Source organism: Phytophthora parasitica (genome assembly GCF_000247585.1).
Source record: "Phytophthora parasitica INRA-310 unplaced genomic scaffold supercont2.81, whole genome shotgun sequence".
NCBI classification, from domain to species: Eukaryota; Oomycota; class Peronosporomycetes; order Peronosporales; family Peronosporaceae; genus Phytophthora; species Phytophthora nicotianae.
Genome location: NW_008649067.1, coordinates 142,391 through 157,657, shown reverse-complemented (window position 1 = coordinate 157,657; position 15,267 = coordinate 142,391). Strand labels below are relative to the sequence as shown.

General features: G+C 50.3%; 9 protein-coding genes across 10 annotated transcripts; 5 read left to right on the top strand and 4 right to left on the bottom strand.

The window, feature by feature from the left end:
* Positions 1-145: 145 nt before the first annotated feature.
* PPTG_18188 (hypothetical protein) lies at positions 146-1,358 on the top strand (the record flags this gene model as incomplete). Its single annotated transcript, XM_008916303.1, has 1 exon — positions 146-1,358. One exon carries the CDS (start codon positions 146-148, stop codon positions 1,271-1,273), a length of 1,128 nt encoding a protein of 375 aa, XP_008914551.1. The 3' UTR covers positions 1,274-1,358.
* Positions 1,359-2,390: 1,032 nt separating this feature from the next.
* On the top strand, positions 2,391-4,197 carry PPTG_18187. Of its 2 annotated transcripts, none has more exons than XM_008916302.1 (2): positions 2,391-2,479; positions 2,595-4,197. In XM_008916302.1, the coding sequence occupies exon 2, from the start codon at positions 2,629-2,631 to the stop codon at positions 4,120-4,122; it is 1,494 nt and encodes a 497-aa protein (XP_008914550.1). In that variant the 5' UTR covers positions 2,391-2,479; positions 2,595-2,628; the 3' UTR covers positions 4,123-4,197. The 2 variants fall into 2 exon arrangements, with proteins under 2 accessions (XP_008914550.1, XP_008914549.1); XM_008916301.1 differs by having other exon boundaries at positions 2,562-4,197.
* PPTG_18186 (ribosomal protein L35) lies at positions 2,521-4,885 on the bottom strand. Its single transcript, XM_008916300.1, has 2 exons — positions 4,782-4,885; positions 2,521-4,668 (listed from the first exon to the last, which is right to left on the bottom strand). The coding sequence occupies exons 1-2, from the start codon at positions 4,793-4,795 to the stop codon at positions 4,305-4,307; spliced, it is 378 nt and encodes a 125-aa protein (XP_008914548.1). The 5' UTR covers positions 4,796-4,885; the 3' UTR covers positions 2,521-4,304.
* A 69-nt stretch (positions 4,886-4,954) lies between these two features.
* PPTG_18185 (hypothetical protein) lies at positions 4,955-6,173 on the top strand. Its single transcript, XM_008916299.1, has one exon. The coding sequence runs from the start codon at positions 5,131-5,133 to the stop codon at positions 6,034-6,036; it is 906 nt and encodes a 301-aa protein (XP_008914547.1). The 5' UTR covers positions 4,955-5,130; the 3' UTR covers positions 6,037-6,173.
* Positions 6,174-6,250: 77 nt separating this feature from the next.
* PPTG_18184 (dynein light chain LC6, flagellar outer arm) lies at positions 6,251-6,520 on the bottom strand (the record flags this gene model as incomplete). Its single annotated transcript, XM_008916298.1, has 1 exon — positions 6,251-6,520. One exon carries the CDS (start codon positions 6,518-6,520, stop codon positions 6,251-6,253), a length of 270 nt encoding a protein of 89 aa, XP_008914546.1.
* A 202-nt stretch (positions 6,521-6,722) lies between these two features.
* PPTG_18183 (hypothetical protein) lies at positions 6,723-9,178 on the bottom strand (the record flags this gene model as incomplete). The annotated part of the gene is made up of 4 exons (XM_008916297.1): positions 6,723-6,948; positions 7,003-7,776; positions 7,850-8,007; positions 8,072-9,178. 4 exons carry the CDS (start codon positions 9,176-9,178, stop codon positions 6,723-6,725), a joined length of 2,265 nt encoding a protein of 754 aa, XP_008914545.1.
* A 269-nt stretch (positions 9,179-9,447) lies between these two features.
* Positions 9,448-11,461, bottom strand: PPTG_18182 (hypothetical protein). Its single transcript, XM_008916296.1, has 2 exons — positions 10,894-11,461; positions 9,448-10,821 (listed from the first exon to the last, which is right to left on the bottom strand). Exons 1-2 carry the CDS (start codon positions 11,363-11,365, stop codon positions 9,755-9,757), a joined length of 1,539 nt encoding a protein of 512 aa, XP_008914544.1. The 5' UTR covers positions 11,366-11,461; the 3' UTR covers positions 9,448-9,754.
* A 395-nt stretch (positions 11,462-11,856) lies between these two features.
* On the top strand, positions 11,857-13,875 carry PPTG_18181 (hypothetical protein). The gene is made up of 2 exons (XM_008916295.1): positions 11,857-12,958; positions 13,024-13,875. The coding sequence occupies exons 1-2, from the start codon at positions 11,894-11,896 to the stop codon at positions 13,669-13,671; spliced, it is 1,713 nt and encodes a 570-aa protein (XP_008914543.1). The 5' UTR covers positions 11,857-11,893; the 3' UTR covers positions 13,672-13,875.
* Positions 13,876-14,255: 380 nt separating this feature from the next.
* PPTG_18180 (hypothetical protein) lies at positions 14,256-15,106 on the top strand (the record flags this gene model as incomplete). Its single annotated transcript, XM_008916294.1, has 3 exons — positions 14,256-14,495; positions 14,570-14,642; positions 14,712-15,106. 3 exons carry the CDS (start codon positions 14,256-14,258, stop codon positions 14,753-14,755), a joined length of 357 nt encoding a protein of 118 aa, XP_008914542.1. The 3' UTR covers positions 14,756-15,106.
* Positions 15,107-15,267: the final 161 nt, after the last annotated feature.

Here is a 15,267-nt window from a genome sequence, read left to right as displayed (position 1 = left end):
CCTAGACACGCTTCTGAGCAACTCCAACGTCAATAACAGCGTGGAATGGACAGTGGATGCTGAAGACTTCGACCTCTTCGCAACGGAAAGTGATCCGGAACCAACTCGAGCTGAAATCAGGAAGTGGCCTCAAGCACTCAAGGACATGCGCAAACTCGAGCTTCATCGAAGGCGAATGGCACGCTTCCGTAACAGACGAGCAGTGAAGAAGAATGACATGAACGAGGAATACCGTCGTCTTGAACAAAAGCTAGAGCAGCGGCTTGCCGCCTTGCATAGGAATAAAAAATGCGATGGCAACGGGGGGATCGATTCGGTCCAGCTACAGATGCAACAGCTGGTATTGGAGCATGAATCGCTTCGAGAAGAACATGTAAAGCTACAACAGGAGCTCGCACGGTTCCAGAAGCTCGCGCTAATGATTCAGAGTGCAAGAAACAGTGTTCTCAATGATAATAATGTCACCAACTCGACCGAAATGCACAGCGAAGTTACAGTGCGTTGCATCGAGTCGAAATGGCAACCAGTTCAGCAACAATCCGGCTTCCGTGTGCACTTCCCGCAGGCCAGTCCATCGTTTTTCTTCCATCCATTTACCAGGGAAGAATTTGACGATATTCTTCGCTGTCACGACAAGAACACAGCCAGAAATTCGTCCTATCTCGCTTGGGCTGGAGTGTATCTCGGATGGAAGGTTTACCACGGCGCACTTACCCCTGGCAAGGATTTTCTAATCGCTCACGTCCGGTGCAGTAAACGGATACACTGTTCGATCGACAGCATGATGGATCGTTTGATCAGCCAGGATGGGTCAAGTAAGTGGCCTATTATGCCTACAGCCAGAGATATCGGCGTCAGAGCAGAGATCAACATCCAGACGTTGCAAAAGTTCGACGAAGACACATACGTGATTGTTCGCAATTACACTGGTGGCACCAACTTTCGCTACATGTGCCTGGTGCAGCGATCGGAGATAGAGTTGCTGGATGGAAAGCGAAAATTCAAGTTTTACTACGTCCTCGGTGACTCCAAGGCTAATGCTCGTAGCCGTGATGCAGAATTGACTGGTCAAGATGATGTTCAGTGGGTCACAGAAAGAGGGGGTTACTCGATGACATTGAGTGAGGTCGATGGCTCGAGCATTGACATGGTTTTCGACAGCTTAGGTTGTTTCAAGAGTGAAGAGCAAGCGCTAGGACATTTTATCATGTTTGGCCGTATCGTCACTCGATGGGACCAGCTAGTTTTCGCGTCAAATCTGCTCAAGTTTTGATAGGGTGATTTAATGATTAGATTTTAGACCTGCAAAACGTGTACTTAGTACTTGGTATTCAATAGCATCACTCGTGGATCAAAGATGCTTGCGTTGTCTGTTCAGATGGATTTTCGTCGTTTGCCGAAACAGAGCAGTGACGCCTGCAGTAGCAGCGTCATCGTATCTCCGAGAAAACGCAAGAACGATAGCTGTTTGAGCTTGTGTGTACATACGCTTCAAAAATGATTCAGGATGAATAAGAACAAGAATACTTCAGCAGAAAGATGAAAAATACTTTCAGACCAAGAAAAAGCTCAGCATTCCAAGACGTATACAAAAGCCAATGAAAGGCATTTTGTAGAGGTGAACTGCTACACGAAACACACAAGGTTGATTTTCTCTTACATACCAGTAAATGAAAAGTGAAAACTAGCTCACGTTGTTGCTGTTTAATCGTGTACTGGAACGAGGTACCGGATCTCATCAATGACAATCTCTGACAATCTGACCCTCAATCAATTTACTAATTATCTATACTTCCCCCAACTCTTACTTAAGTAGAGATTAGCAAGTCATGACCCTGATAACATCTGTGTTATATTGACAGAAAGGATTGCAGCTTCGGCAGCGGATTAATGCCACCTACAGTTTGTTTCAACATGTAGAATCTGAGGTGAGTTGCCGGAGTTGAACGCAGCGCATAATAACAATACAGTACACACTCCAATTATCTCTTGTTATTCCGATTTCTCCTCTTAAAAAAAAGTTTGAATGACTGCATGCAGCAGTCTGGCACAACAGTGGTGGCCCACCACTGTTGTAATACCCCCACCACTGGTGGGGGTATTACGGGTGCAGCATCTTTGGCACCGATGAAGCTCATGGTCTTCACAGCAAAATCAGTCACAAGCAGGCCAGTTTTGGATGAACCGCATAAGACAGCCAGCATTCCAGAATTTCATTCGACGTGCACAATCGACTCTCCTCACCTAAGAAGATTTTGAAATGCTGCCGTATTAGAACAAAGTTTACGGTGGTAAAGGATTACAATTTCGAGATTTGAATCGTTAATATGTCCCGATACAACATCATTGCAGGCTCACAGCAGATGCCTCTGAAGTATCAGTCGTTTGCTAGAGATTCTCAAGAAGCGCTGTGTTTCACTTTTGAGTGCTCGGAGAGTACATGATGCGCTTGGGAGGTTTCTTTGGACACCTATACGCAGTAAGTGTAGTACATTGCGTACCCATCGAGCTGAAAAACGTCGTTACGCTAAATGGCGTTGATATTGATCTGGGCTCACCAGTAACGGATATCGCTCACTCTGTGGAAAGCAAAGAAACTCACTCGGTGGAAGGCAAAGAAATATCACCATGAAGAAGTCCCTTCTCTCCAAGCACGACTCAATCCGCTGGCTACAGACGCTCGTCGCGTTGGTCATGACCATCGGCGTCTTTTCCGTCATGTGGGAAGTTATCGCTCTGCACACACAACGATCTTCGTTTCTCGCGGCCTTCGACGAGCTGGAAACTCATGTATCTTCAGATGACCTGCTGCATCTCCACTACCTCCAAACCGGGTGCAGATTAGAGAATGACACCGTGTTCCCGTGGGTATATGCTGCTCCAGGTAACAGTGCCGATCTCCCAGTTCCTCAAGCCCAAACCAGCACGTCGCTACTGCATCGAGGTGACCCACGACTGGTTGCCTCACTACGCCAATGCCCGGACGTGGATATCTACCTTCCATCATCCGCTCGAGGACCTGCTGGCTGTGCTGCTGTCGCTGGGTCACTCAAGTTCTTGCAGTCACGGCTGCTACCTGATTGGATTTTCGACGTTGAACTCTACGACATCACCTCGCGACACAAAACCAGCTACTTCGAGTTATGCCCAGACACGCCTATGCTGTTCCTAGCTCCTGAACATGTTCTGTCACTTACGAAACATCCGTCGTGGCCATCAACTAAACCGGTTTATCTCATGGCACCAGGTCTAGATCTAAAATCTACATCGAGAGCTCCAGAGCAGTTCGCACAGTCAGTTCTAGAACGCACCGACGTCGTATTATGTCGTACTAAACGCTGCGATCAAGACGTGAAGGCGTTTCTAGAACCCCAAGATTCCATGGACAAGAAAATCAGAGTTATCTACACTGGCCAAGTGACTACCGACCCGTCCAACCTTGTGCGAAGAGTACTTGGCGACGGAGCGGCGCGAGAGAAGAACATGACGGACTTTGCCAGTCCTCGCTTCGCTCATACAACATGGGATATCTCGTCGAAGCCTACGCAAGATGTGATGAACTGCTGGAGTTCTCACGCCAAAGAGCTCCCACCTCTGGATGTGTACTTGCTAAAAGAGTATCAAGATGACAAGCCGACCGATGGCGAGAGGTTATACAAGCCGTTCCCCAGTACTAACAGCACCAAGATCCAAATTCTAGATCCGGTCAAATTCGCAAGGGCGTTCGGTAACAGCAGCTTCTTCGTCTGCCCAACTGCAGCCGACGATTGCCTCGACCTCGCACGAGCTTCCGGTGGCGTAATAGTGACAGCGGGTGCGTATCCGATGAACGAACTGGTCTCGGCTTCAGAAGGCATTTTCTTTCCTACTGAACAAACCGAGAGTCGCTCAGACGACTCACTGCTGCTACCACCTGCACCGGTTAACTACCGAAGCTCAGATCTCTGTGACGCAGTACTAAAGGCACGTCCATCGACGTCAATGAATGACCGCGTGGCTCTAGGAACCCGGGCACGACACCACTTCAACGAAGACGCCAAGTTCTTTAGGCTGCGTATGCTTGAGCTACGGGCGTTTGCACGTCGTGAACAGCAGGATCCGAACCTACGTCGTCCCACCTAAAGCGCTAGAGTTCCTAACCAGTACTCGCACGAAGTCAGTACAATTCACACAAATACTTGCATCTGTACCAACTCCATATTTCCTGGCCTTGCCCAGTCTTCCAACCTGAAGTGTTTTCTATCTACAGCAAGCGCTGTTGCCTTCTAACAAGGCACGATCAATGGAGTACAGCGAGATAAGGTTTACTTCTTGCCTAGCATTCGGAGCACGTTCTTGCGGATCTGTCCTTGCACGAACACGGGCTTGCCTAGACGGCGAATGCGCTCGCGAGTCTTCTTAGTGGCGATGTGGCGCTTGTTGGCCTGAGCGCGCTTGACGAGGCCGTTGCAGTTCACTTTGAAGCGCTTCTTAACAGCTGCCTTTGTCTTAAGCTTGTAGCCCATGGCGCGCACCTGCAGCTGCGGGAAGGCAACGGCTGCGCGCACGGCTAGTGTTGATACGAGCGTCGAGGAGGCGCTCGGAGCCGAAGTCACGGCAGCGAAGCGCGGCGCTTGAGCGACAGCGGGCTGTGAGACGGAAAGGGCCTTGAACTGGCGAGCGAGGGATCTAAGGGGATTATAATGTATGCATTAGGAAGAGGAGATCAAGGTGCGCACGATAAAGTACGGCATGGGTGCTAATGAGCGCTGGAAGAGAAGATACAGGCGGAGGAAGCGTACCGGAAGAGCGCCATGACGAGCTTATTGACGTGCGGTCTCCAATGGACGAGGTGCCGGATTATCGTTCGTATCGGATTGGACGATATTCATTCCATCGTATAATTGGCAGAAAAGAGATTTAAGCTGTCATTCCCTGGGATTACTGACCTCTTCATTGTCACTCTCATTCTTCTCGATGATTCGAACTCAGAAATTCCAGTCGGCCTCATCTACGTCAATAAAGCCAGGGGATAAAGACTAAGAACACAATTTCAACCAGCTCATTCCGCAACCTTCCCGCGAGCTCATCAAGCTCGGACTCTGTTGCTCTCTCCATCTCTTCTCTGGAACTCCCCGTAAACCTCCAAGCATGGACATCGGTGCGCACTGCTCCGTTCCTGCCTGTCACCAGCAGGACTTCCTTCCGTTCACGTGCGACTGCTGCAGCGGCGTCTTTTGCCTCGAACACCGCAGCTATGACTCGCACGAGTGCCCAAAAGCTGGCAGCAACGACCGTCGCGTAGTGCAGTGCCCCGTGTGTAAGCAGATGATCCGCTGGACAGCTGAACAAGACGTCAACGCCGTGTGGGAGGAGCATGTGCGAGTAGGCCAATGCACACGCGAGAAGTTCAAGCAGCAGCAGCTTAAACAGCAGAAAAAGCCCAAGAAGAAGCGCTGCGCTGCCGAGAACTGCAGGGAAGTGCTGCTTACATCCAACCAGTTCCACTGCAACAAATGTGCCCAGGACGTGTGTCTTAAGCACAGATTCGAGGCTGATCACGACTGTGAGGCGAAGCGACAGGCTCAAAGACAGCAGTGGCTTGGTGGATTTAAAGCCAGGAGTACAAGTTCAGCTAAACCAAAGCAGACGTCGCAATTCCAGAAGAACGCACAAAACGCTGCAGCTTCTGTTGTCAATGGCACCAAGTCGGCTGTGTCTTCTCTTGTCCAGAACGCAAAGGCTGCAAGCAGTGCAGTTACAACGAGCTCCGAGGAATGCCCCATGTGTCAACAGAAGTTCGCGTACGTGAGTCAGCTGATTGCACACGTTAATCGCGCGCACCCCGATACATCAGACTCTAGAAGAGCTCCTGCTACAGCACAGCCTGCTGCTCGTGCAGCGGCCAGAGTACCCGCTGGCAGCGAGGTGTGTCCACAGTGCCGCGCGATCTTCCCGGACGTGAATGCTTTAATCCAACATGCCGAGACCGCACACACTGGTGCCGTCACTACGGGTCGTGCTGGTGGAGACCAAGAGAAGTGCTCGATCATGTAGATATGTAACCAGGCGACTAGCAAATGCCAAATAACAACGAATCTTTTTGCCATCAAATAATCGCAACACAATACAGATCTATGTCTTCAACGCGCGCTCAGCGGCGCTCGCCACTGTAATATATTATTATATCTTCCACCAATGCTAGCTGTGTGCTACAATGGTAAGTCGTCGGCTGCGCATCGCGTCTGTTGGCTGACACTGCACGAGGCTATCAACCGGACTTGAAGAGCAGAATGGCCACCTGACCCAGGTAAAAGTAGATGAAGTGCTTGGTCTCATGAGTCACGTATGATCCGAAGTTGCGGCCCACGATGCAGTGCCACGTGGGGTTGTATTTCTTGTCAAACTCCTTCTTGATGAAGGCGGCAATGTCCTTCTCAATGTTGTATTTCTCCAACGCCTGGCTGGCGCAGTCCACTGCGTCCTGCTGCATATCCTCGTGCATGTCTGCATTCTTGATCACAGCCTTGCGCTCCGACATGGCTGCCTCGTTGCGTCTAGCGTCGCGTCTGTAGCCCCCGATCCAACAGGCGAAAAGCTCGAATGTGTCTTCTCCCCCTTCGCTTTTTGGCTCGAAACAGACGCTTCGTAATTTACCAAATAGATTCCCGAAACGGACTCGGATCGAGAATTTTCGGTGCAAGATTGATGAAACGAGTTAGACGGGGTTATGTATTTTAACACTAATTCTGTGACGCGCGCAACAAAGCTGCGACGTGTGAGGCCACGGATCGTGCAAGCGAGCCATACGAATCGAGCTCCTCGTCCACAGGGCGGTTGTGCATCTTGGCGGCATGATGGAAATTCGAGGTTGCATTCTTACGCGATTTAGGCTGCGGGCGCTGGAATTTGGATGGCACGACGTTGTAGCCGCCTTCGAGCACCGAAACGATGCGCCCGTCACAGCACCTGCACAACACCAAGGTCAGGCACCATCACATACATACCGAACAAACCACTTACTCGTCGGCAACAGCAGTGATCTGGTCTGTGATCCAGCCGTAGTCATCCTCGCTAAGGAAGTAATAAAAGTCGTCAGCGTGTCCGTCGAATCCGGCGGACAGCATAATGAGGTCAGGCTGGAACTTGGTCAACGCTGGGATCAGCTTCTTGGTCACGTTGTTGCGAAAGGTCTTTGACGACTGCTCCATCAGAGATCGTTTTGCCTTGGATGTGAGCTTCAACCGTTCGTCTAGATACTTGGGCCCCAGCACCTTTAGCGGGAGGTTAACGATGTTCTTGCTCTTCTCAAGCTCTGGAGAACACCCGTGAGGCCCCATTCCAGAGCACGGATAGAAATTATCATCGTCGTACAGATGAATGGAGGAGAAGAATACATTATCCGGATCGTTCTCATCACGCCATGGTTTGTACGAAGAGAACTGCACTGGTGCCCAGCTCGGCGGGAGCGGGTAGTTTTGCTTGTGGGGGATCAAATTGCGGATGACTTCTTCGGTGCCGTTACCGTGGTGAATGTCGAAGTCTACAATGGCCACACGCTGAATGTTCGCGCGCTTTGTCGAGCTTAACAAGGAGTCTGAGTTCATGCTTGATATGGCCGGGGTGTAGAATGGAGAGCTGTAGTTGCTCATAGCGTACGACGCGCCGATGCAGACGTTGTTGATCAAGCAGAAGCCGCACGTGCACATCTCAGGACGGAGGTGGAAACCTTCGCCTTCGACGCACCCATTTGGACCCGCATGGTGACCCGGTGGTCGCACAACGACAAATGCATTCCTAAGGACATAGAGAAACAAGAATCATAGTTTTAGAGATGCGCGACTGGTTGGTGATGCCCGCTAGGACGTACTTTGTCTCGTTGTTGAGGACTTTATCGATAGCATGGCACACGGCACCTGCTGCCATACGAGCAGCCATGTAGCTGCTCTTGGAGATTGGTGAGTCCATATCGAAGCTGCCTGCTGATGGTTGATCTCCCACTTCAAAACACTTCAAAGCGTGCTCAGTCTGCAAACAGACCAGACACGTTATCAGACACACTTAGTAATCTATGGAGAAAAGAAGCGCTTACCTGGAGCCATTCGGCGTATGTGAGCTCCTTGTCTCCTTTATGCTTGTCGTACAGCGTTCCAACCAAGTATTTCTTGTTCTGCTCTGGTAAATTACCGCATGCACGTTCGAGGTGCTGAATGTACTCGATAGTGTGTACACGCAAAATATCGTTGAGTCGTGCAGGACGCAGTTCGTTCAGGTTAGCCCACTTGAGATCTTTAAACCGGTCTTTGTGGAGGACGCCTTCTGGGCCACCCAACACGCACAGACGTTGACGACTCTCCTGGTGTGAATCGTTGTGGTGGTCTAAGCACGTAGGTTGGTACACGAGCAGTGTGCCTGCAGCTTCATTCTCCAGTTGCTGCAATAAATTGCTCGCGAGTTTTGCCAGCGTTGAGCTTTTTCCTCCAGTCGGCGTAGATAAGCAGCCATCAGAGGCAGAACCTCGGCCAGCAAAGGACTTTTTCATTGTAGTCAATGACGCGTGGCTTTGACGCTTCCGGGAATGTTGAGCTCCGTTCAGACCGAATTGACTGCTCACTGGAGAGGGTGCCGGACGTTTGCGGTGGACTTTCTCCTGAGTCATTGTGTTAAGGGGGATCGGCATTTTCGTCGCATGGTCGTAGCGGCCCTCGTCGTCGACGTATTCCGTCCTTGATAAAGACGGTTGGGCATCATGGGTTGATGTTAGGTGGCTGGTAATTTTCAGGCTGCCTTCTCCGTTATCCTTCTCCTCCGCCCTTGCATCACGGGTCTCTATGAGACTCACACTGGACATCCTATTCAGCATTGGCACATCGGAGCTGCTCTGGTTTCTTGCCATGTAGTGGGGGCCGTTGCTACGGTCTGTACCATTGCTGGTCGTGTCACTATCGGAGGAGGTGTCAGGACTCGAGCTTAGAAGCGAGATGACGCTGTTGTGCATCTCGAAGTGCCTGGCTGCCTCCTTCTCGTGGGGTGAAGGCATCATTGGTGGCGTACGCAGCAACAGCAGCGTGTGGACGCCTAGACGATCGTTCTCTGACTCCATTGGTGGCTCTGGTTCGGGGTTGAAATGCTCCTGGCGCTGGTTGTCATCGTCCTGTAGAGGACTACCCCACATGGGCTTCTTGCTGGTACCCTCCATGACTGTTTAGAGGCTGATAAGGCTCGAGTTCTGGGAGTTGGCTGATAACAATTGGCTGTCTCACTGGATTCGTTGTCTTTGAGTTCTTGGGACTGGAATCTTGGTCTTGAGTCTTGTGGCGGTCTTTGGAGAATGCCAGTCAGGCCAGCAATGTCGGAGCCGCATCATTTTCGCAGCAATTGCATTGGTGTACACAAATTACACATAAATAGCTTCAAATACCTGTGTAAAGCGATACGGCTTGCACATAGAGACGACGAAACGCTACTGGGTAGAAAAAGACGAACTTGTCGAAGTGCGCCATTTCGTCGACAGATAAATTACAGAGTATATATCCATGATCCTATAGCAAGCAGCAGCAAGTACTTTGCACACGAGTTTATTGTATCTTGGCAGCTTGCCGAGTCTAGACCTCAATGCACGTCAAGTAGTACGAAGTACATGTAGTATTTAGCTTGCAGCGCCGTTAGCTGTGGAAACATATTTTCTTGCTGGATCACCACCCTCTAACTTTCCTCCGCGCCGTCATAGCGTCTGCGGGATCTTTACATTCATCCTTCTTCTGTCCACTCCGAGCTAAACAGTGTCTTCCTCGCCTGTGCGGAGTCGAGGTGCCTCGCCACGGCGTGCAATCTCTCGCAGCTCCTTCATCTTGGATGCGAAAAAGTTTAGGTCGATAAAGTATTGTTTCTTGGCTCGCGCTGCCATTGCCTCGCGCTCAGTGGGGGTCATTGATAGCACCTTTTCAACAGCTTTGCATACTCCAACGCCATCTAGATCCGCTGTGAAACCCTCGACGTCCTTCAAACCGTGTTCTCCATTGTACCTCCCACCAAGCATCTGCTCTTGAAAAGCCCAGCGTTTCACCGGAATTAACACACCAGACTCGGGAGTTAAAAACTCGTTCATAGGCGGCAAGTCGGTCGATATAATAACCGCGCCGCTGGCACGCGCCTGGTTGATGTAGTGGCCGTAGCCTTCCTGAAGACTCGTGCACATGAAGAAGGCGCTCTCGGCAATCATTTTACCGAATTCATCAGCACTGGCTCGACCGACGTGCATGTTCACTTGAGTGCCTCGGATCCTCTTCTCGTAGTGGTTCTTCAGGTTGCCATTGTACACATCTTCGTGCATGTACACATGCAATGGCGGGAAATCAGGACGTGTCAGCCAGCAGTTCAACACAGGTTTGGTTCCTTTTTGCACACTGGTGCCGACTGCATGAATAAACTGAACGTCCGACCAGTTTTTCGGTTTGATCGAGTCGTGTCCAAGACGCGTTCTGGCCAAAGTTGCGACGTCTGATGATGTATGTCTTGTATACAGCACTTTCGTATTGCGCGGGTTGCCTTCTTGCTGGTACCACATCTGTACCCGACGCGCACAGATAGCTGTCTTGCACAGAACAACATCCACTCCCCAGTAGTGCTCCGCTTTGAGCTCGTACATCTCAATATTCGGCATCAGATACAACGGTTTGGACTTTGGCCAGTCCGGTGAGTCAGGGATGCCATCCCAGTAGTGGTTCAAGAAAATCATAGGAGTCTTTGGACACAAATCATGGTACGAGAACGTCTCTCCCGTCTTCTTGTCCACATATTTCATCTCGATTGCCCACGCTGGCAGCATGCGTGACTCTAAAACTACAGCAACAAGCAATTTAAGCATCAGTACTTATCTTTAACATATCCAACCTGTATCATTCAAAGGCGCACATTTCGTGTAGGCGATGGAATCTTCGCAGTATCCATGTCCTCGAATGCCCAGCGGCAGGAAAATGTCCACATCGGGGCACTGACGTATCTTCTCGAGCAGATCCGGGTCGTCCTTGTCGATTAATACACTTGGCTTGGCCACCTTGCCTTCGAGCCCGTAGGTCCACGGCACGACGCTGTCCTTGTAAGTGAGACAGGCTTCGTGAAGCAGACTGAGGTGCACTAGGTCAGCCTCGCTGGCCTTGTCCGCCCATTTAGACTCCAAGATCTCGTCTGGGTAGAAGCTCTTGCCCTCCTCCGTCTCCGTGTGGAGGTAGTCGTCGGGGATGCCGCTTCCACGCAGCATGGACAGCTCTAATAGTAGCAATAACGCCGCCAGCCCCATCGTGCCCATCAGGATCTGTGTCTGTGTGGGCATACGACTGTGCCTGCTCTGCGCATTGTACACCTTGTGGAACTCCTTCTTAGCCATCCTGCTGATCCACGCTGCACAGCTCGAAGCACCGCACTCCGTCTGGCAGTTATCTTTTTTGTTCGAACACTAAATGTTTGAAATGATAACAGCACTTGGAAAATGGCACAAACACACAAAATTTATGGATAGCTTTCTCTATTTCGTGGTATTGTATTTACTTCGAATTGACCTCATATCAAACTGCTGTTATTTTTGAGCTCCAGTGTTCAGCTAGACCGTATCCATGGCTTAGCCTTATTACTGTTTGGACGATCCTGTATGTATAATTTACTAATCTAGCCGCTTAAAAGTTTTTTGCTAATTGGCTAATTGTCTGATGATTTAAGCAAGAAAAGTCTTTTTTTACAAATCGCTACTTTTACGCCTTAATAAAAGGTAAGATTAAAAAGTTAAATTTTAAATTAACTTTTATTAACATACTTCTGAAAAACTTAATATTGAATGATTGCTTATCCCTTAACGAAGGTTTATTCTATAAAAGAGGTTGTAAAGCTCTCATCTTTCTCCAATATTTCCATACGAAATATGATGCTTGACGTCGCAGTACAGGCACCGCTGTCTCCGTCTCCGCACGCCGTTGTGCTAGTGTTGCTGCACCACAACAACCACTTCCGTAGTTTGGAGCGGAACCTACGCGATTTCCAGCACTTGGAGAGGCAGTTGCAGCTAGAGGCAAAGAAGTTTCAACGTTCCCCCTGCATTCCGTCAGTTCTTCCAGCTATTGAGGCGTGCTGCGACTCCAAGCCGAGCTTCTACCCGTCGAATCAGCTTGGAGTTCGCTTAGCTATCGCATTGGAGAATTTTATCCATCATTTGGTATCAAATTCCGAGCTGGCGACGTCTGCAGCATTCAAAACTTTCCTGAATGGGAATCTATTGACGACTCATAAGACGGTCGGACAGAGCTACAGGGACTCAGTGGAGGCCGTAATTCACGTTCAGGAGTCGGAAATAGCAGAGGAAAGGGTGGCCGCGGGTTGTGCGGTGGAGCACCGGGTGTGTGTCGAAGAGAAGCAGATTGTGCTCTGGAAATTCGCGTCTCAAGGCCCGAAATTAGTGTTCAGCGCAGAGTTCTCGAGTGACGAAGGGGAACAAGGTGATATCGACCCATACAGTGTCAGTAATACTGAGGTGACAGGTAGTAAAGAGGAGAAAGAGGTGGCTCACTACAGAACAAACTGTGACTTCAAGGAAGGAGGAGAAAACAGCAGCTTCGTGTATGGACACTATGTGGCCGAGAAGAATGGATTCGTATCGCTGCAATGGGAGAATGCGGATATGAACAGCGTGATATCGAAGCCACTGCAGTTCCAGGTGAAGGTGGTGCCGTTGGCTGCTGCGAAGAAAGTGTTGGAGGTCGCTAGTGGATTAAATGCTGTTGATACAGCCGAGTGGCTGTACGACTACATGAATGCTTCGGAGATCACGTCGGTGGAGGATCTTTCCGAATGGGGAAGCAGCGAAACTGATGGCGCTTTTGACAATGATAGCTTACACGATGACGATTTTGCAGATGAAGGCCTAGAAAAGGATTCTCAGATTCAGGCTGCAGTGTTGGAAGAACGCACGCATCAGCTCGAGTCGCAAGTGGTAAGTTCTGTTAGCTGGTTCACCTGTTTTCGCCAAACTCATTTCCACTTGCTGTTGTATGGTAGATGCACCTCGAAGAGAGTCTTATGGCCACTAAAAAGGAGCTGAAAAGTGCACTGGACCGCGTTCAAATTGCTGAAGAGATCTATAAGGCCAACTTGGAGACCATCACACAGCTCGAATGCTCATCCGTCGGTGGTCACAAGTCGAATGTGTCGAAGAGCACAAGCAAAGCAGCAGTCCCAGCTTCGGCACCGCCTGCTGCGATGCCAAGCACGCAACCGGAGGGACCACCCTCAAGCGAGTTGGAGCGTGTGCAAAGACTATGCGCCGGCTTCCAAGAGCAGTGTCTGTGGCGGTCCGTGGAGAACATGGAGCTTGAGGCTCAGCTGGCTGCGTCCCAGGTCGAGGCGACTTCGTGGCGCGAGAAGCACATCGAACAAGCGGCACAAGTGGAGGAGCTGGAGAAGCAGAACCGCACGCTGCGGACGCATAAAAAGATGCTGGTGCAAGAGGTCAAGCGTTTGCAGCCATACTCACAAGTGAATCTGGCAGCGCTAGTGCAGGAAGCACAGGAAGCACGGATGGTGCAGCGCAGTTTACAGGCCAAGTTGGACTCGCACGAGCAGCTCAGCAATGGAGTAGCTGAGACTATGGCCGAGGCTGGTCCCACCGACTTTGTGCTTGTCGAGGCGTCCGATGATGAGCCATGAGAACAGAGCTAGCCTTCAGATCGAGTTGCATTTACGTGTATGAGCAATATGTACGTGGGATTCTGTCCATGGATTGATGACACTATGTCGACGTGGTACACGTTGAAGGCATCTCGTCAATTCCCTCTACTGAAGTACGAGGGACGAGCCAGCGTCATCATCATTTCCTATCTTAACTTATATGCACATTATTTTCGGAATGCCTAAACATGTCGTGCAACGTTGTGAGTCAGAGCCTAGGCATATTAGTAGCATGACTACATGTAAGCAACTTCTTTTCGCTTTGACAGTTTGTGTCGTTCATGTTCGTATTGTATCTGATACATTTTTTTTTCTTCTTCTAACGTGACATTGGGCTAATCTGACTAATTCAGTGCTACATACGCCAGTCCTAAGTTAGGCTATACTTAACATAGTGTGTGACACACCATCTCTTGTAAGTGCATGTGGTCTAGCAGCTCCTCCTAATCAGTCTCCAATATCCCCGATCTGTGTTAGGTCGTGTGTATTTAGCGGCCTGCAACTCCCGACTGGACACGGTGTTCCTTCACTTCCGAGGCCGACGGCAGGCGCCGTCTAGAAGCATGGAGATGGGCGTGGCGGAGCTGGCGCTTGCGCTTCTGGGCGTCACCGCGTTGGCACTACTGGCGCTTTGGATGTACCGCATGGTGCAATACCGCAAGGCCGTGCGGCGCTCACAGGCACGTTGGTTGGGCTATGAGCCAGCACCTGTACTCACGGAGGACGAGCTGGGGCTGAACTGGCCCACCCTCAAACCTATTCTACTGTCACCAATACCCGAAGAGAGGCACGAGAGCGGACGTGTACGAAGTCAAGGCTGGTTATTTGATGAGAAGGTTAGAATACTGACTGTTTGACTGATTGTATTGCTATACAGGAGTCAGAGAATGACTCGATGATGTCGACGCGCAGGGACTCGCTGCGGTTGAGCTCCATATCCGTCATCGCTTGTGAGTTGTGTAGTGGTTTGTAGTTGCTGAGTTTGTATTGTGTCTGACTCTGTGCTGGTTTCTATCCAGATGGGAGCTTCGACCAGCCTGTGGCCAGGACTGCCAAGGTTTAAGCCAGTCTGACGGCGGAGTTGAGTTGCAGAAGGATGTTAATAAGTGGTGCCGGTGGTCGTGTGGCTCTGCCTCGTCTAAGGGCGACACGTTAACAGCCAGTGGTTAACAGCCAGCGGGAAGCTGACGACGGGCTGGTGATGTTGAGATCAGCTGATTGCAGCTGCGGTGGACCAAGTATTATTTTGTACCTATGTGCTAGTGTGGATTAGACGTAACAGGAAACAGGAAGGAAGATTTCGTGACAGCTCGACGACAGGATACGGGATTCGGAGGCTCAACAGTGAGCGCGGAGCACGAGAATATTTATTTAAGAATGATCAACGAGCGTCCTTCTGTCTTCTCCAGCTACTTACGTCGCCCTGCAATTGGCTCCTGCGTCTAGTTGAACTTACACAATGGTCATAATGGTACGTACATATTGGAGATGATCGCTGCATCGCAAACAAGTGAATGGTCCACACATGCGTACGTACCCGACGAAGTGGAAGTCCACATCATGACTTTTTCTGGT